The sequence below is a fragment of the Phycodurus eques genome, chromosome 20 (genome assembly GCF_024500275.1).
Source record: "Phycodurus eques isolate BA_2022a chromosome 20, UOR_Pequ_1.1, whole genome shotgun sequence".
Lineage (NCBI taxonomy): Eukaryota > Metazoa > Chordata > Actinopteri > Syngnathiformes > Syngnathidae > Phycodurus > Phycodurus eques.
In genome coordinates, this window is record NC_084544.1 from 3,994,996 (window position 1) to 4,014,675 (window position 19,680).

At 40.4% G+C, this 19,680-nt stretch overlaps 1 protein-coding gene and 1 long non-coding RNA gene across 2 annotated transcripts; one reads left to right on the plus strand and one right to left on the minus strand.

Moving 5' to 3' along the window:
• Positions 1-521: 521 nt before the first annotated feature.
• grhl2b (grainyhead-like transcription factor 2b) lies at positions 522-15,204 on the minus strand. Its single transcript, XM_061665528.1, has 16 exons — positions 14,802-15,204; positions 12,142-12,331; positions 11,235-11,302; positions 10,821-11,160; positions 10,366-10,424; positions 10,113-10,269; positions 9,546-9,657; positions 6,247-6,341; positions 4,015-4,173; positions 3,098-3,155; positions 2,876-3,015; positions 2,018-2,055; positions 1,812-1,903; positions 1,545-1,630; positions 1,388-1,452; positions 522-1,062 (listed from the first exon to the last, which is right to left on the minus strand). Exons 1-16 carry the CDS (start codon positions 14,819-14,821, stop codon positions 948-950), a joined length of 1,794 nt encoding a protein of 597 aa, XP_061521512.1. The 5' UTR covers positions 14,822-15,204; the 3' UTR covers positions 522-947.
• On the plus strand, positions 14,974-18,901 carry LOC133396107 (uncharacterized). The gene is made up of 3 exons (XR_009767321.1): positions 14,974-15,028; positions 15,199-15,290; positions 18,815-18,901. It is a non-coding gene; the product is annotated as an uncharacterized LOC133396107 (long non-coding RNA).
• Positions 18,902-19,680: the final 779 nt, after the last annotated feature.

A 19,680-nucleotide genomic window follows, 5' to 3' on the forward strand; every position in this document is an offset into this window, starting at 1 on the left:
CTTTTTGTTTGTTCTGAAAAACAAAACAAAAAACGCGGAGGAACTGTTAAGAAAAACACACATATGCGATAATAAACATAAAATGGTTTTTGTTTCCCTTTTTTTTTTTCGAGAGTGATAGACATTTAAACGGGTCAATGTAACCCGCTGTATGTTTAACTGTTTTTCTGCTTACCTTTTGTTATATTATATACTATGTAAATCAATAAATAATGCAACAACAACAACAAAAATTCCATATAATAAAAGATTTACATAAAAATAGGCATGTCATCTTTTTTACTTGGGGGAGAACTTCCATAACAGGAAGGCCTAAATGGAATTATTTTGCAAAACATATTTTGAGGCAAATGTGCGTGAAACAGACGAGATACTCAAAGGTTTCCATGACATGTTTTTTTTTAATTATTATTTTTTTTTATTTAAAAAAAACCAACAAAAAAATATTGTCAAATTCATTTCTTGACACGTTGACGTGAATATTAACATTTTCATTTTTGAAAAAAAAAAAAAAAAGTCACACGAGGGCTCATGTTGAGGGCGACTTGCAATGGAATCGCTGAAATGTGAAGTATACTTGAAATTGATGGCTGCTGTATATATATATATATATATATATATATATATATATATATATATATAGCATATATATATATATATATAGCGAGAGAAATAAATAACAACAATAAAAACAAATCGGCGGGCATGCAAAGAAGCTGCTAAGGAAGAACTAATTCAGGCTACATACATATTTTCATGATGGCCAGTGGGGATGTGTGTGTGTGTGTGTGGGGGGGGTGGGGTCTTTGGCAATACAAATCAAGTATGTACACAATGAGAAGACACTTTTTTACAGCGGATCCGTAAATCTGGGCTCCGTTATTTCTGCTCTTATGCACCACCAATGATTATTTAGTTGTTGTTGTTGTTTTGGCGTGTGTGGTGGTTCATATTTCAGTCAGCGTGACCTTGTAGGTGTCGGCGTAGCTCTCCATGTGCAGGATGAACGTGTCCTCGTTGGAGTAATGCTCGATGATGTTGTCGTCCATGTTCACCAGGATGCTGGCGAAAAAAGGACCCCCCCCCCCCCCCCAAAAAAAAAAAAAAAGCCCCACGTGTTAGCACTTTGTTGCGATATTTTGTTGTATGACTGTAATAAAAAGTAGGGCTGTTCGATACCACTTTTTTTTTAAGTGATACCAGTACGAGGATTTACTCTTGACTACTTTCGATACATAAGATTTCAATGAAAACAATGCCAATGCCGATTGTGAACAAAGACATTTCTTTCTTTCTGACGCACAAGATCACTTCCGACATTTAAGCCACATGCTGCTTCAGCGAGTCTAAAGACAAACACATACAACTGTTGACATCTCTGCCTCACCCTTTTTTGCTTTTCTTGTAGACTTTGGCGATCTTGTCGGTGGTCACGTCGTACTTTTCCGATATCTATGACGCAAACGGAAATGTTTGTTTTTTTTTTTTTTTGACCAAAAATTGGGAATCGTCGTCTTCGGCGCAAAACGTCGGCCGCCGCTCACCGCGTCCACGAGGCCTCGGAGCGTGGGAGACTTGAGCATGATCGCGTCGAACACCTCGTCCGTCTCTTTGCGGACGTACAGCAGCACTGCGGGGAGGGAGGAGCGGGGGGGGGGGGGGGGGGAGGGGGGGTCGAACGTGTGATGTCAACAGCAAGAGCAATTAACTATCAACAAACAAACCGGATGGCACTAGTAGAACGGCTATGTCTACTCGCACTACTAGTGGCATTCTACAACGTGACTATTGAACACGGAGCGCTTCACTACCTCTCTTGTGCGCCTCCTCCTTGATGTGCTTGTGCGGCGACGGACACGAGTCTCCCTCGGCCGGCCGGAACATCCTCTTCACCAGCACGCTCCTGACGCAGACGTTTTCAGGAATGAGATTTGGACCGCGTTTTTGTTCGCAGCTCATTTGCATTATCTCTCTCCGCGTTGGTGTAAATGACACTTCCGGTCGGGAGCGCACTCACCCTTCTCGCTCCATCTCCTCCGCGTTGAAGGTGAACACCTGGAAGCAGATATTTAGGTTTTGGATTTTTTTTTTTTTTTTTGGGATGGAAGGAAAAAAATAGGGACATGTCAGTTATCGGCCGGGTCGATTATCGTCGCCGATATCGGTGCCGGACGATAAGAGAACAATTTAGGATTGGGTAAGCTTCAGAGAACTATGTTTTAATTTCTTGAAATGTTCAGTTGACGTTATAAGAGATGCTGCCGTCCCAGGGAACCTTTTTGTTTTTGTGTGAACTGAAAACCGAGATAAGTGAAAGAGGAACATTTCAGTTATACTGAAAGTTTAGAAAACTTGAGGGAGCAATTTATTTCTCAAACATGCTCGCTGAGCCTGGGAAACAATGAAAAATAAAACTTTCAACATCGTGCAAATCTGAAAAACTGTTTAATAAACAGATGCTTCATCAAGTTTGTATCATTCAAAATTTTGACACCAATATTTTCCCTTCAGAGATTCAAATATTGGTGATTGGCCTCCTTGACTACTAATAATCGGTATTTTTTTTAATTTTTTTTAATATATCGGTCTATCTTAATTCAATAGTTTTCCTTTTTTAATGATTATTTTTGGGTCATTATTTTTATGATGTGCTGCCACATAGTGACGTCCACTGAAATGTCCAAATATGTCTCCTTGGCAAATAAACGCATACAACCTGCAACAGTTTAAACGGTTGCTTTAACTGAATATCAACATTTTTTTTCCCCCAAAAAAGGGTGATTTAATCTATATTTTAAATGGCAAATTATTCATGAATTTATTCATCCTAATATACGCATTTACAACGATTTAGTTTTTAAGCGGCGCGCCGTACCTGTCCGGCCCGTTGCAGGTTTCCGAAGTGGACGTCGGGGATGAAGAGGACTGGCTGCGCTTCCAGGTCGCTCATGGTCTTGAAGTACGTGGTGTCCGACTTCTTCGGGACGCTTATGACGCCCGCGGTGCCATCTTTGCCTGGGTACCAAGGAAAAGTCAATCATATCTTCCATATACTTTTGATGTATTCTGAATATTCTCATGAAAGAAGACTCAGTACCTTTGGACTTCTTGCGGAAGAGCTTTCTCTCTTCATCTCTTATCTTACGTTCAGCTCCCTGAAAGAAAAACAAACAAAACAAACAAAAAAAATCAATCAATCAACAAATCTAATTCATTGACAGGAGACTGACAAAAAAAAAAAAAAGGAATGTGCTGTGAACAGAGATGATCGCCAGGGGGAGGACTTGGGCCATGATCCTGCCTAATCAGCAGTAAAGCAGACGTCATAAGGTCTTGGGGACGACATCAAAAATGTCGCTTAAATGAAGTAACAAGCCTATTTTGTCAAAGTAAGGAGTAGGAAGTGCAAATATTTGTTTCAAATGGGAGTGAAAGGTCATCAGAAAAATAAATAAATAAAGCACAGATACCTGAAAAATGTGCTTAAGTACAATAACAAAGTATTTGTACTTGTACCCCATTTCGCAATCAAAGCCATTTGCGCAGAATAATGGCAGAGGAAAAAGGCGGAAAATAAACGCCAGCTTTTACATGATAAAGGGCTTCTTATTCTACCGGGGGCGGAAAATTACCAGGTTGACTTTATCTCGCTATTGCATGTTGGCGCGACACGGAAAGAGCCAAAACAATGCCGCCTTTTGTTGCCAATCCGAAAGTGGCTTTTACCTCAGGAGGTCCACTTCCTTCCCCCGTCCGGCATCCGCGCCTCGGAAGAAAACGCCAGTTTTACTACCTCTGACGGCGGAAAAATTACCGGGTCGACTTTGTGCTTTTCGTTGAATGTCAGCGGCGTTCATACAAAATAGCGACTTCGAGGGGGGGGGGGGGGGGGAAGGTGGAAAACGGCAAATTCCACCGGCTGCGAAAAACCGCTTCCAATACCGTAACACTGCCGATCCTGATCGGGATCCGACTTTTGAAAGCGGCTTTTTTTGGGGACGTCTGGTGTCTGACCTTGTCACAGAAGACTTTGATCTGCGAGTAGGCCCTGTGCAGAGGCTTGTTGCTGCGGTTGTTGTAGCTGTACGTGTCCATCTGGATCATCAGCGGCAGACCCTTCACGCCCTTCTGCGACGAGAAGTCCGTACTCAGGCAGTTGACCGTGATGAAGATCTGAGCGGGAATACATCCAAGGTGTCATTTATACTGTGCGTGCGTACAATACGTTGCACAATCTAACCCAAAACTGACATTTTCAATGCGAAATCCATCAACTTTTGAGCTCGAGTGCCAAGTTTGATTGTCAAATGGACAGATGGGGCAACTCATTTGGTAGAAAAAAACAAAAGTCCAAATCTGCGTGGAAAATATGTAAAATTGTTTATTTTGATATTTTATTTGGATCATTCGTGTTCATTTTAAAAGGTTATTGAGCGTATTAATGTACACGTAGCGTTTCACTAAACATTTAATAAAAATACAAAATGATTTACCGACATGATGTATTTTACTTAGAAGGGTTTCTTTTAATAATCAATGAAACAATAATTCATGGTCATTGTAAATGTTATTGTTTCTGATTAAATGGTTAGTTTTTAAATGGTTTATTTTACTAGTATTTTTATACTTTATGTTTCATAGTAACAATTTCATTATGATGGTAGATTAATAAATAACTGCTGCTACGAATAATAAATATGTTACAAAAAATATGTCATTTTATCAACGATTAATTAAGTTGAACTAAAATGATCAATGATTAATAATCAATAAACAGAATAAAACTTAATAAGCGTTCATTATTAACTTGTAAAGGACTGTTAATCAAACCTACGACAATGCATCAAATGTAATATACTGCTGCTAATAATAATGCATTTTCAAATATTGTTTTAACGAACACACTATTTTTCTCAAATATAACATAACATACCATCTATATGAGGATTTCTGGATTTCTTCCGGCAGCAACACACACACACACACACACACACACACATATTATGGTCTACCCACGCTATAGTTTGACTCATTATTTTTGGGTGACTGTAATTAACAGGAAGTTGTGATTGGCTCTTCCTCTCACTATTGAGTGCTGCTCATTTAAAAGTCTCAAATGTAATAATTACGCCGTTAAAAAAAAAAAAAAAAAAAAAAAAAAAAAGGACCTTCAATAATTGACGGCCCTTCTCTTTCCTCCGATAGTGTTCAAAAAAAAAAAGGAAAATCAATGTTTCATTGGGTTATCCTGGCCACTTTAGCCACAAGCTAAATGCTAATAGCGAACACAGTAAAGTTGTTCATTTGAATTCAAATTTCAATAAATGTTATACTGTATTATCCGAGACGGTAGGGTGACTCGTAACTAACATGTTATGCTTCTCAAAAACTAAAAACAATTAAATCAATAGGGTAGCCATGAGCTATAACGCTAATGTTAGCTTACAACTTCACTTTGTTTTCCCTTAAACCTGAAAGTAAAACCGTCCATTTGAATAGATTATACAGAGCTCGAGATAGATGGACTATGTTGGGTGACTTTTTCTGCGCAACTATAACTAACATAACTGTACTAGTTTTGAAATATGCATTTAAACCTATATATAAAGTGAAATTGTCCAAGATGATCGAGAAGCTGGGTGAAATCTACCCCAAACTGTCACACACCAGCCAACTACGGTTGCTAACAGCATGCTAAGCTAATTCCGGTCCCGTAAAATGCAAATGGATGACCAGGAAGCACTATGAGCTCTCCAGTTGCTGTAGTTTATCACGTTTAAGTGAGTGTTGTGGTGTTTGTACTACGGATGAGTAAATTCTTGCGTCATTTATCCACTTTGCGCTTGTTTGCCAACAACAGAGCCTCCGGCACGGACGGGTAAATACACCCGACCGGTTTGCGAGGGGTGTTGAAATGTCAATGGCGGGTATTCTGTAGTACTTTTTTTTTTTTTTTTTTTTTGTCCAATCAGATTTCAGCCTCCATCTGTCGCCATGTCAATCCAATCTGCCCAGAGTCTTTCGAATGAGAAGAGTTAGCCCACGTGACTTAAAATTATATTAACAATGGGATTTTTTGTTTGTTTGTTTGTTTGTTTGTTTGTTTCCAATTCATCCTCACAGCACCAGCGAGTTGGCCCTCGATGACGTCAGGATTTTTCTTCACCCTCTGATTGGTTGGTCCGAGCAAAACAAACAAAATGCCCCAAATACACGGTGCGTTTATGGTGCAGTTGTTTTCCTTACTTTGGCCTCTTCATTGACGTCCCACGTGAAGGAGATGGCGTTGTAGGCGATTTCTTCAATGTTGCCGATGGTGTTGAAGCTCTCCTTGTAGTCGGCTGGGGAGGAGAAACGCAACGTTAAAAAAAAAAAAAATAAATAATAATAATAATAATAAAGAAATAAAATGCACTGAGTGGTCATTAAAAGTCACGAGCAGGTAGCCATTGTTTGTTCCTGATAAGCAATCTAAAGGCACACGCTTGAATTTGGTAAGATAAAGTCTTATCTGGCCTGGACAAACAAACTCTGTGGCTTCAAAAAGCGCCGCCACAGGGAACATTTGGGCTCTCGGGAGGCATTTTGATGGTCACGCGGCAAACAGGAGTGGAATTCCGGAATTCTCAAACATCCCCCTTTTACACTACCTGTAAAAAGCTGGCAATGTTCTCTTGCTGCTTCGAAGAGGCACTTTTACAGGGTTCTGTGCGAAAGACCGCCCGGATAAATGTTGTTGGGTTTTTTTCTGTTATGGCTCCGACGCAGCACTTTTGCAGTCGTGGCAATATCATGCCTTTGGTGGGTTCTGTGTGAAAGTCAAAGGTGGTGAAGCAGCAGTTTTGGAGCACTGCCGATGTCCTCCTTTCGCTGGTTTCTGTGTGAAAGGCGGACAAATGCGGGGTCTTCTGTCACAACGCTAATGCGGTACTTTTGCAGTTGTATCAATATTCTGCCTTTGCTGGGTTTTGAGTGAAAGGAAAAGGCGGGCGAACGCTGGGACTTTTGCTTCAGCTCCGATGCAGCACTTTTTCAGTCACGACAATATCCTCTGAGTTTTGAGTGAAAAAAAAAGTTGGTACCGCCGTACTTTTGCAGTCATAGCAATATCCTGCCTTCGGATGGTTCCGTGTGAAAGGCAAAGGTGGACAAAGACAGGTCTTCTTCTGTTACTGCTCCAATGCGCGACTTTCGCAGTAGTGTCAATATTTTACGTTTGCTGGATTCCGTGTGAAAAGTAATGGCGGCGGTGATGAGTCAAGTCTGAAGTTGCGGTAATATCCTGCTTTTGCGTGAAAATGCTACTGCTCCAAAATATTCATCATGACGCCATTGTTTTTTTTTTACAATGTATTTTGCTACTCAGAGGCACGACGGGGCGACATTTTCACGGGATCTGGTGACTGCGGTGATATGTCGTGACGGATAACGTGCGCTCGCCGTTCCTTGTTCCGCAACAGGTGCACAATGAAGACGGGAAACAAGTACCCACACACACACCCCCCTTCCCCCACCGCCCTTTTTCAAAAAGCTCATGTATTCTATGACGTGGCCCTGAGGCACCTGTCCCCCCCCCCACACACACACACATACACACACACACGCACACCCCACACACACACGCCCTCCTCTGCTGCCATTCAAATCAGCTCTCCCGACGGTTTCGGGTTGCATCCAGCTCGAAAAGGAAAAGGGCGCAGGGCCGCCTGTGATTTAGCCAACGGACGAGCTGGATGGTTTCCGTCAATCCATGCTGACACGACACAAGAATTTCAGTTGTGTGCTAAACGGGAAAATCCCAGTAGGTGTAGCCATATGACTATATTTCCTTAATCTGACATGGGGAAAATTAGCAAAAAAAAATAAAAAAATAATATTAACATTAGCAATTAATATTGCTAATGTTAATATTATTTTTTTTTAAATCAATTTTAAATTTTAAAATCTATGTTCTTATTATAAATGTTTGATTTAGATGTTTCTTTTTGATGGCTGAAAGAAATTTTTTAAGAGAAATTATATTAAAATTGGTGTAGTTGCTCAATTTCTCTTTTTTAACATGTGCATTTTATTTTTATTTTATATTTTAATTTTTAAATAATCAATAAAGTTGTTTTCTCAAGGATGGTTTTGTTTTAAGACGAGGCACTCTTTTTTTACTTTGTATACTACAATCATTATTTAAGCTTATGATAAACAATAATAATTACTTTAAACAATTAATTGTAACATAAATAAAAGTTTTAAAAAATGTAAAAGTGATGAATTATTTAATTGAATGATATTTTCTTTCATACTCGTGTGTCATTATTATTATTTTTTTTAATAGAAACTTTTTAAAGCAGAAAATAGTCAGGAAAAATGTGTTTTTTGACAAATATATCTTTTATGAAGACATCTTCTGTTTTAACAATTTAACACAAAACAATAAGCCCATCCATTCATTTTCTGTGCCGTTTATCCTCAGGCGGGTCGCGGGCGTGCCGGAGCCTATCCCAGCTATCTTCGGGCGAGAGGCGGTGTGCACCCTGAACTGGTCGCCAGCCAATCGCAGGGCGCAGGAGTTGGCACTCGCATTCACACCTACGGGCAATTTGGAGTCCTCAATGAACCCAGACAGGCACGGGGGGGAGAACATGCAAAGTCCACACGGGCGAGGCTGGATTTGAACCCGGGTCCCCAGAACTGCGAGGCAGATGTACTAACCGCTCTGCACCGTACCACCCAAATAGAAATAGAAATATGTTTCTATCAAGTTGCAACATTATTCTCATGTTTTGACAATTAAAAAAAAAAATTTTATAAAAATGAGTGATACACTGTATTACTAGCTTCATTTGTACTCTCTAAATATTCGCACAGAATTTGTTTATCTTCATATTAACTTCCAATGGTGAAAAGGAGTCGGGAAATGACGTCGTTGCCCTTTGACGCTGTGGAAGCGAGCATATTTTGGATTTAATGGTCGCTATGGCGACACACTTCCACGGCGTCGTGCGTCAACGCGCGCGTTTGTGTCCGTGGCAACTGCCGAATGATCATCCAATAGGAATATCCCGACGATGTCAATTAGGAAAATCATTATTTGAAAGGGACAGTGCCTCTTCAGATTCCACTCCCTGTCCTGACAAGCCGCGCGTGTGCGTGTGTGTGTGTGCGTGTGTGTGTGCGTGCGTGCGTGCGTGTGTGTGTGTGTGTGTGTATACCGATGTATGCATGTGTGCGTCGCATACCTCAAATTTATCGCGGGGTTAGCAGGCCCGAGCTTGTCAAACACACAAACAAGCTTCTCACACACATCAACAAGTCATAGTGGGGTTGTTCCAGCAACAATTCCCTATTATTCAGGTGTGTGTGTGTGTGTGTGCGTGTGTGTGAATGTGTGTGCGTCACGGTGTGTGATTAGCCCGAAGGCGAGCAGGCAGTGAGCAGGGTGGGGGCTTGTTTGCGCTCAGTGTGGCCCCTTTTTTTTTTTTTTACAGGCTGAGTGCATTCCAGCAATGGAATCAAAGACAAATGCGACTCCAGATCAAAACACGTCTCACCGATGTCCAGGACTCGCTGCTTGGCCGTGTGCTGCCGGGAGTGCCAGTACTTCCAGTATTTCAGCTGCTCGTCCCTGTTTTTGTCCTCGCTAAACACAACCATGATCACGCTCTGCAAAATGCATACGATGATTTGGATGTCAATCAAAAGCAGGCGGGTGAGCGCCGAGCTAGTACAACCGAAATTCGAATATTGGCTTGATTAAATGACATTGTATTCCCAATAGTCTATTCTCTTCATTTGGTAGCATCACACGTATGTGGATGGTAGATGTTTTTGTCCAATCAGATTACAGCCCCTGTGTGTTGCCATGTCAATCTAATCTGCCCACGACCTTCAGAATCAGTAGCGCTGGCCCAGGTAACTTCAACGACTGTATATTAATTTCTTTAACCAATCAGATTTTCAAATTTGTCCTCACTAACGTCCTGGAGGACTAGGATGTTGTATTAATATTATTTTTTATGATTTTGTTATGCTATTCGACAAATATTGATAGTGAACTATTCCATTTTTTTTTGTTTTTTTTTTGTTTTTCTTTGAAAAAAAAACCAAGCAGCACTCACCCGCACTTTGCTGATGGGGTGCCGTAGGCGCTTGTTGGCACTGAGCTCATTGAGGGTGACGGCGTAGAACTGGCCCTTGTTCAGGTAGGTCATGGGGCCCTCGCCCTGCTTCTGGCGCAGCGAGCGGGTGGCGTCCAGCGTGTACTGGAAGCTCTCGCTGCCACATCGCGGGACTCATCAGACATCGTTTATATATAAAAAAAAAAAAAAAAAAAAAAAAAAAAGCTCATTTTCATACTGGGAGCTGACTTACGTTCCGTCCTGGTGGAACAAGAAGTCGTCCGATGCCAGAGACGAAGGCGTGTGGTACTTCTGTCGAGAAAAAGAGCAAAACTTCATTTCGGTCGAGCTCGTCGCTCGGCACCTCGGAAAGTTTCATAGATTAGCCGCGGACGCAACATTTCCCGACAGACACAAAATTGGGTGGACACGTCGATCTTGACGAGATGCATGAAAAAGTCTCAAGGACACGTGTGACGTTGAGCGGGAAGTCTGCCATTTTGGTTTGAAGCAGCCATTTTGAGCGAATTTGAGGCTTCGTACATAAAAAGATAGCCCTCGACATCACTTTGAGCTATCGACAGGACATTTGGTGGACATGTGTGAAATTGAACATGGAGTAAGCCACTTCGGTACTTTGGCGAACTTCTTTGGCCCCGATCGGAAGCGGGTATCCAAGACCGATTTGGCCCCCGACTCGTTCCTCACCGTGTCCCTGTCCTCGTCGAAGGGGCTGTCCGGCGGGCTCTGCTGGTCGTCCTTGGGGTAGGAGCTGTGGCTGACGGCGGTCACCTCGTAGGGGCTCTGCTCGTAGACCACCCGGGACGCCTCCTCGCCGTCCACGCGGTAGTGGAGCCCGGCGCCCGCCGTCGTCATGTAGACGGGCACGTAGGCCTCGGCCTTCACCGGGGCCACGGAGGGCGCGCCGCCCGCCTGGGGGCCGCCGGGGTGCTCCGTGTTGAGCGACAGCTTGACGGGGACCGACTTGAGGACCTGGACGCGGTTGTCCAAGGCCTCGGCCTGGACGCCGTTGGGGTTGCTAGGCAACCTGGGCAAACACATAACAGCGATGCCAGTAACAAAACACAACTGTTTGTTTAGCCATTTAGTGTGTTTACCAACCTTTTCTCCTGCTCTTCTGTTATTTCCAAAGCTTTGGGAGCGGTCAGAAGGCGCTTTTCTTTAGGAACCTGGAAGATCACAATTTACAGTCCATATAAAAAGTCTACATACCCCTGTTCAAATGCCAGATTTTGTGATATGAAAAAATAAGTCCAAGGTAAATCATCGAAAAACAACATTCCCACCTATAACCTGTAAAATGCAATTGGAAAAAAAAAAAAAAAAAAAAAAAAAAGGACGTAAAAATAAATAACTGAGATGTGATTGCACAATTGTGCACACCCTATCATAAGTTGGGATGGGCCTTGTTCAGAATGAACCAATCATATTCAACCTCGTGTCCTTGAACATCTTAAGTTTATTTGGAGTTAATAAAGTAGTAGAAAAGGCCAGAAAAAGCCTACTAGAACAGCAGTGCTTTATTAAGGCACTTTAGGCACAGAAGCACTTTCAACGGTGGCAGTCGTGTGCTGACTTTAACAAATAGGTAACCGCAACTAAGTAACTGTTGCTGTTACTAACTGTGATCGTAACTAAGTAACTGCAATTAAGCGATCGTAACAATGGGTAACTCATTCTATGAAAATGAATACAAACAATAACATTTAAAATTGAGCATGAATTATTATTCATTCAAGTATTTTTTAAGTTCAACACAAACATATTTGTAATTTGCCGAGTAATCACAATTAAGTTGATGACAGACAATAAAAGAAAAAAATATAATTTCTGTCCCTTTTAAAAATCCAAATGCGGCCCTGGAGCTCAAAACGTTGCGCAACTCTGGCTTAATATGTTCGCAACATGACACGAGGTCACCGTTCACGGCAAACGATTCCGCGGACCCGCCAGGCTACAGCTCGCAGACCCCAGTTTGGAGAAGCGCAGAACCCGAGAGGCAAGGTACCTTGTAGTAGTCGTAGAGGAGACCCAGGGCATTGGCGCTGTCCTCGTCGCCGTTGATGCTCATCATGGCCTTGGTGGCGGCCGTCAGCGGGTTCTCCAGGTACGAGCGCCACGCCTCATCCTCGCTGGTGTAGGCCCGCCGCACCGCCGGGAAGGAGCTCTCGTTGGGGACCACCACCACCAGACGCTTGCTGGGCGGACACGACAGAGACCGCCACAGTCACTTCGTGAACCGGGGCCGGGCTAACTGTTCTCGAATCTGACCACGACTTCATCTACCTTGGGCGGCCGACATCGTAGCGGTGATATTTGGATCTATATAATAATAATTTATGCTTGTGCTTGAATGCAAATGTTTAGAATAAATTTAATTTACAAATGATTTATTAAAATACCGTATGTAGTGTCTGTTTACGGATATTTTTTATATGGTCGAAATGTATGTTTGTCCATTTGAATGGTATTAAATTAATCATATTCATATTTTTGCAAAATGAAAAATGTTAGTTTGTATTAGTGTATTTACAGTGAATTAAATTATTTAATGACGTAAAAACATGTATGATTGTCTATTATTCATATTTTTTACATAAACTTGATGTCCTTTTTTTTCATTATTTTGTTTAGAAATAATTAACCAATTAATACAATGTTTGAAATGGTTTATGTACATTCATTTATTTTAATAACAAAATAATAATTAATGCCCATTTCAAATAATGAATGAATTGATTGATTGATATTCGTGTGCTGCTGATTTGGTTAGCAACCTACTTCGAATGGAGTCAGCAGCAAAGGATCATCCCCTTAAGAGACCGTTTACATGCTTCGGTAGGTGCCGCTGTTTTGGTTAGCGATGGCGCTCGAGTCCCCCGCTCCACTTCCCGGCGGCGCAAATATTCACAAACTTAACGCGTTGGCCCGCATTACGAGGCGAGATCACACACACACACACACACACAACACTTAAAACGCGGCGTGTTGTCACAACGTCTTTAGTTTGGCCGCGTGTCAACTCGGCAAATGTTACACAATGCGCGGATACGTATTAGCGGTCGCGCCTTGGCCGCGCACACCTTTTGATAACACTCGCAAGAAAGCAATTCCAAAACAAATGAGGCGGATTGAGGCCTTGTGAGCGGGACATTTTGCAAGTTTCACGACACGTCTTTCTGTTTTAAATACATCTCCATGGCAACCGCCTGGTCAGTGGGATGTCAAGACTCATGTTCTTGAACACAAAACCCTTGTTAGACAAATGTGTTATTTGTTTTCTTTCTTTTTTTTTTTTTTTTATTTCATTGATTTGAAATTACCTTGAGTTCAATGTTTTATGTTTGATTTTGATTTTTGTGCAGCAGTTTGCGTCACCTGTTCTTAAATCAAATGGAGTTGAGACATATCGCACACAATGTCAGAAGTCACTTGTTGCATGATACAAATTTAACATGACTGTATTTGTTAAGTTGAATTAATATCAGGTTGAATGTATATTTAACAAAATAATAAACAAAAATATATGAATAATGCATATTGTGTTCAATTTTTTTATGAATGGGATTAAATGGCAAAATCTATCAAATAGAACCTTAACCTCATTGTAAGAGCAATATGTATTCATTAATATGTAATTAGAAATACATTTAAAAGGGGCAATTTTAATCAATATATAAAAAAAGAATTTACTTGAACACAAATAACAACTAAAATGTTCTCTTTTCCTCTCTTGTTAAACCTTGTAAGATCCATAGAATATCAACTTTAATGTAACATTGTTTGTTTTTTTGTGTATCTCCATAAGTTGAATTTAAAAAAATAACAAAAAAATACAATTGTCTACATTTTCTAATAAATTAGAAGAAAATCGAAAAAAATCAAATCTATAACCTATAAAATATAACTTGTATTTTTTTTTGTCTGTATAACATGATCTGTAAAACATAACTATAACACCCTAGTAGTAGTATCAGCTATATGCATTAATGTTATTAGTAGAACCAAAAATACTAATGAAATCTAAATTAATTTGCACACAAATAGCATCTAAAACGCTCTGGGATCCACTCCCCCAACCCCACACACAATCATGAGGTCAAATCAAACTAATTTAATGAATAATTAATAAATAAAAGATACTTGCATGTGCAGAGCGAATCTCAATGCACACAATTGAAAAATTTGCAACATGTGCAAAATAATGAATAAAGTCAAATGGCAAAATTCCACATTCATCTCCCGCTATTAATGTGCGTATTTACACAATGCCTTAATGCTCGTGCAATACAATGCAAAATGCAAATATTGAAGTTAAAAAAAAAAAAAAAAAAAAAAGTCCATGCATGTTTGATGGTATTTCCTTTGGTCAAAGAAAACTAAAAAAAAAAAAAAAAAAAAATGGCGAATCCCAAAACAAGTTCCCCTCGTTACACATTCCCCTCTATAACTTCAGCTCACAAATGACCCACAAGTGATGCAAAACGACTAGTAAGCCAGTATTCCTCAAATGCAACATTGTATTCTGAATGATTGTTTTCCCTTAAGATTCCAAAGGTAGAGCAAGCGAGCAAAAAAAAAAAAAAAAAAAAAAAAAAAACAAAGTGGGTCCCCTTCCCCAGTTTGGTCCGAGTATCAAAGATCGTCTCCTTAGGCGAGATCACTTACTTGTCTGTCTCCTGTGACATATTTCACCTCCTCTCCCCGGCTTGCTGCCTGGTGGAACTGGACTTTCAAGTCGGAGCAGGTGATAAGAGGGAGCGGGTTGGCAGAAGTTGGCGTACAGGTAAGTCCACTTTTCTTTTTTCTCCGACTGTTTTTTTTTTTTTTTAACTCCCCTCCTCCTGTCACCACCTCGCCGCCACCCTCTCGTCTCTCTTCCCGGTACCCGGCAGGTAAAAGCCCCGCGTTGTTTTACTCCACCCTCCCTCGGCTCCGTTTTCCGAACACGAAAGTTGACTTTCGTACTTTGTCACGATGTAAACATGATTTGTACACACGTCAACACGGCGATGTTTGTATTTGGCGTCGCTAAATCGCTTCGCTTTGGGAAATTCTTTCACAGACGAACGAGAGGAAGGTGAGGTCGCCGCTGATTGGCTGCCCGCGGGGCGAAGGAAGATGGCTCCTGATTGGCTGAGGGCCCACGAAGGGCAGGTAAAGGCCCCGCCTCTCTCTTGCCACAAAACGGTTTTTTGTGTATAAATAAAATGTATTTATTCCTCTTTATTTCTTTATTTTTTGTCATTGATCTCATCAAGTTATTAACTGATTTATTTCATACAAGAAAAAACAAATGCAATAGTGAAATGAACAATTCAAAACATTTCATTAAAAAGTGGTTAGTTAATGATGGTTAAATTAACTAAACAATAAAATACATCATTATTATTATATTATTGTAATAACAAAATATACATAAAGTACAAAATAATAGTTACATAAACCACTTTACATATTCCATTGCATTAAAACCAGTGGATATAAAAAGTCTACACACCTGTGTCCAAATGCTGTTTTTTGTGACGTAAAAAAAATGAGAAAGATAATAATTTCGAAACTTTTTCCACCATTATGTGCCCTATAACCTGTACAACCTCATTAAAAAATATTCTTTTTTTTTTCAAAAGGGGAACTAAAAATAAACAACTGTGATAATGTGATTGCACAAGTGCGCACACCCTCTTATAACTGTTCAGAATTAACCAATGACATTCAAGATCATGTTAAATGGGAGTCAGAACACACCGCCCACCATTTAAAGTGCCTCTCTAAAGTTCAGGTGTTCTAGCAGGCTTTTTGTGCTCATATCTTAAAGCACAAGCTGTGGTCCGGATAGAGCTTCCACAGCATCAGAGAGATCTCATTTTTCAAAGGTGTTAGTCAAAGTTTGACACACATTTTCACATTATCACAGGTTTTTATTTTTACTTCCCCTCTCTAAAAGGTATCATTTTTTTTGTTCATTTTAGTTCATAGGTCACAATGGTGGAAAAAGTTAGAACGTTAATTTTTGGTTATATCAACTGTAATTGGTTAATTATAAATAAATTCATGAGAAAAGATATTTTTTTAAATGAGCATGATTATTTTGATTAAAATAAACAATTTCACATTAAATGCAAAAATACAGTGGTATGTCAAGTTAAGTGTGCCACTACTTTTGTTTTTTTTTAAGCTATGAACCAGTGATTTTTTTTATTTTTTTTTATTTTTGGGGCCCGTGTTGTGGGCGAAATTTTGAGTTGCAAGCGAGCTTCAAATAAACCGCCGCTCAAGTGAAGCGAAAGAAAAAAGAGCAATTTAGAGGTACCGTGATGCCCTCGCTAGTGGGCAAGGAGAGCCACAGTCACAGATGCATTTGTCCATTTTTTTTTTTGGGATCTAACATGGCCGATGAGCTCAAATGTTTGCCCACCCCTGCCAGAGTCAAGAGAAAAAGAGCAGGGAGGAGGCCTGTCATTAGCTAACACAATGCCATTGTCCCTTTAATGAAGCCATTGTGTGAGCAGATCCCAGTGTTTGGAATCGGCCAGGCCGAGAGCAAACAATGCAGGTGCATGTTTGACTCCTACAATCAGCACCTCAATGCTAATCCAGCCCTATGTATTTAGCTTAAAAGTTCACGTAAAAGGCATGCGCCAGTACCGATGCGCGATGAAGTCAAACCGGATAATAATATGCATGTTTTGCTCATCAAGCAAAAGAACACCGTACCTACGGAGAAGCACGGTGCTGTTGTTCTTCAAAAATGTCAGGAAAAGCCTACTAGACTTTATGTGGTGTTAATCAGAGGCCCTTTGAATTGTGGCAGTGTGCGCTGAATGTCATTTAACATGAGTCTGCATGTGATTGGTTCCTTTCAAACATAGCCACATCCCCAGTTATAAGAGGGTGTGCACACTTGTACAACCACACTCTCAGTTGTTTATTTTTACATCCCCTCTCAAAAAATTATTATTTTTTTTTTCTAAATAGAGTTGGACAGGTTATAGGTCACAGTAGTGGTGCAAAAAAGTATTGGAATGATTTCTCTTGGTTTCATTTTTTTGATGTCACAATAAGCTGGCATTTGAACAGGTGTGTGCAGACTTTTAATATCCAACACTGTGGTTGTATTTTTATGATTTTACCACTTGATCTGGCCCCTATATCAACATATTCATGTATGTGGTATAATATATAGCACTTTCATGATCAGCGTAGTATATTTTACACGTTCCAAAAGTAAATAAGTCCATTATTTTGAGAATTGACAGAGCTTTTTTTGTTTTTTTGGGATGCAAGCAACTTATTGACGGGACAAAAAGACGAGCGCGCATTTGCGTGTGAAAGCCCGCCTTTGTCTTTATGGAAATCTTTTTTTTTTTTTTTTTTTTAAACAAAATGAACGTTCCAGGTTCAGTTTAACTGTCAGTTGTGTCATCCCCTTGTGTGTGTGTGTGTGTGTGTGTGAGTGAGAGAGACACCGGCATGTTCTTGTCTCATTTGTTTGACAGAGCAGCTGGGGCCTTTGCGGCGCTCTCTATGTTGTGTGTTGTGCCGCGCTAGATAAATACAGGTGGACTCCTTTTTCCTCCCAGCAGCACACAAACACAACACGGGGAGGGGGAGATGGAATTTGAAGGTGTTCATTCATAAATGCGATTGTGAACCGGGGGGGGGGGGCCAGGGGCCACGTTTGATTTTTAAAACCGACAAGATTGGTCAGGGTTCACGAAAAGCCTACTAGAACATCTGAACTTTATTACTCCCATTTAACATGAGTTTGAATGTGACTGGTTCATTCTGAACAGTTACATCCTCAAGTATGAGGGTGTGCACACTTGTGCAACCACAACATCTCATCTGATTATTCTTATTTTGTACTTCCCTTGATTCAAAAAACAAAAAGATTTTTTTTCTTTTCAATTGAGTTGTGTAGATTACAGGTCACATTAAGTCGGACAAAGTTTTGAAATGATTTCCATCCATTTTCAACACCGCTTATCCTGGTTAGGGTCGCGGGGCGCGGGAGCCTATCCCAGCTGACTTCGGGCGAAAGGCGGACGACACCCTGAACTGGTCGCCAGTCAGTTTGAAATTATTTATCTTGGCTTATTATTTTTATGTCGCAAAACAGAACAGGGGAGTGTAAAATTTTTATATCCACTGTAAATATTTTGGGGATAATAAAAATAATTTTACTGTTCATAATTAATGAACCAATTATTTCATCAAACCAAAAATACAATTAGTTTTATTAATATTTTATTGTTTTATTTAATTTATCTCCATTAACTAAACATTGTTTATTTCACATTTATTTTAGTTTTGTATTTTATGTAAAATTGAAAATAAAATTTGAAAAACGTTTTGCACTGTATTGTTATCATAAATGTATTTATAATTACAATTCCAATAAAAAAATGTTAAGTTTATTTTACTGGATAAAAAAAATGTTTGTTTTATTTTTGCAAAATGTCATTATTTTAATCAATTGAATCAATGTTTGATCTTACTTTTACTTTTATTGATATGTGCAACAGATCATTAATGAAATGATTTCATGAAATAAATGAATACAAAATCAAAGATATAGTAAATACATTTTATTGCCTCACTTTTGGTTCTCATCATTTGTGTTTCCGATCTTGACCTTTCCCCTTTGCTGCCTCTCTCGCCATGTGACGATGTGACAGTTGAGACATTGCGACTCCGAGCAGGCACGGGCAAGACCAAGACGGCAGCTGCCAAGACGCTCAAGAATTCCCATTCCCATGCCTCCTCCTGCCTTCTGTGTATGTGAAAGAAAAAGGGGGGGGGGGGGGGGGGGGGGGGAATACATACCAGACGTTTTTTTTTGTTTTGTTTTTTTTTTTGCTTGTCCGGACTTGGCCCCAAGATTGGGAGTCAACCTGCTTGGCTGCTCCCAAACCACGAACGAGTGCAGGCAGGTGAGATGGGATGATTTGGATGATTCGTCCTCCGCGCGGACAGAAGGAAAGTGAATATTGACACCGGCGCATAAATTACAAGGAACAATTTCACGCCGAGATCCCGCAAAACTGCCGCATCAGATGCGAAAGGGACGATTCGGTAGAGGCAGGAGCGAATAGCGATTTAGCAGCTCGGAGAGGTGAGGCAGAGGCCAGAACTTTATGAGATTTGAAAAACAAAAAGCGGAATCCGAATATGACCTGTTAAGTGCACAAGCAGCTCGTGGGGGAAGGCCAGAATGAGAGTTATGTGCTCCCTCTTACGTGCTCCAGTTGAGAGGGACAATGCCAGCTTTTGCAGGCAACGTGAAATGGAAAATGAAACAAGCGTTAACACTCACAACTATGGAGGATTTCAGTTAATATACAGCATGGACGCTCATGATCCAAGGCATACCACATCATGCGTCAGGCAGTGTTGGGGAACCCTTTTTGGTCCTCTGAGAGCCGTACGAAGTTCACACGAAAAAAATAAGGCAGAACATTTTGGGCTCAAATCAATTCAAATATATTCATTTGTATCTATTTTGTATTTGTTTATCTGTTCACGATTATATTATATTGTTATG

Bases quoted from the DNA above. Each gene is read 5' to 3' on its own strand.
- grhl2b (XM_061665528.1), bottom strand. From the start codon at position 14,821: ATGTCACAGGAGACAGACAA. The intron at 10,270-10,365 runs GTAAGTCAGCTC...GCGATGTGGCAG, and splicing joins TTGTTCCACCAGGACGGAAC to CGAGAGCTTCCAGTACACGC. The intron at 6,342-9,545 runs GTGAGACGTGTT...TCTCCTCCCCAG, and splicing joins GCAGCGAGTCCTGGACATCG to CCGACTACAAGGAGAGCTTC.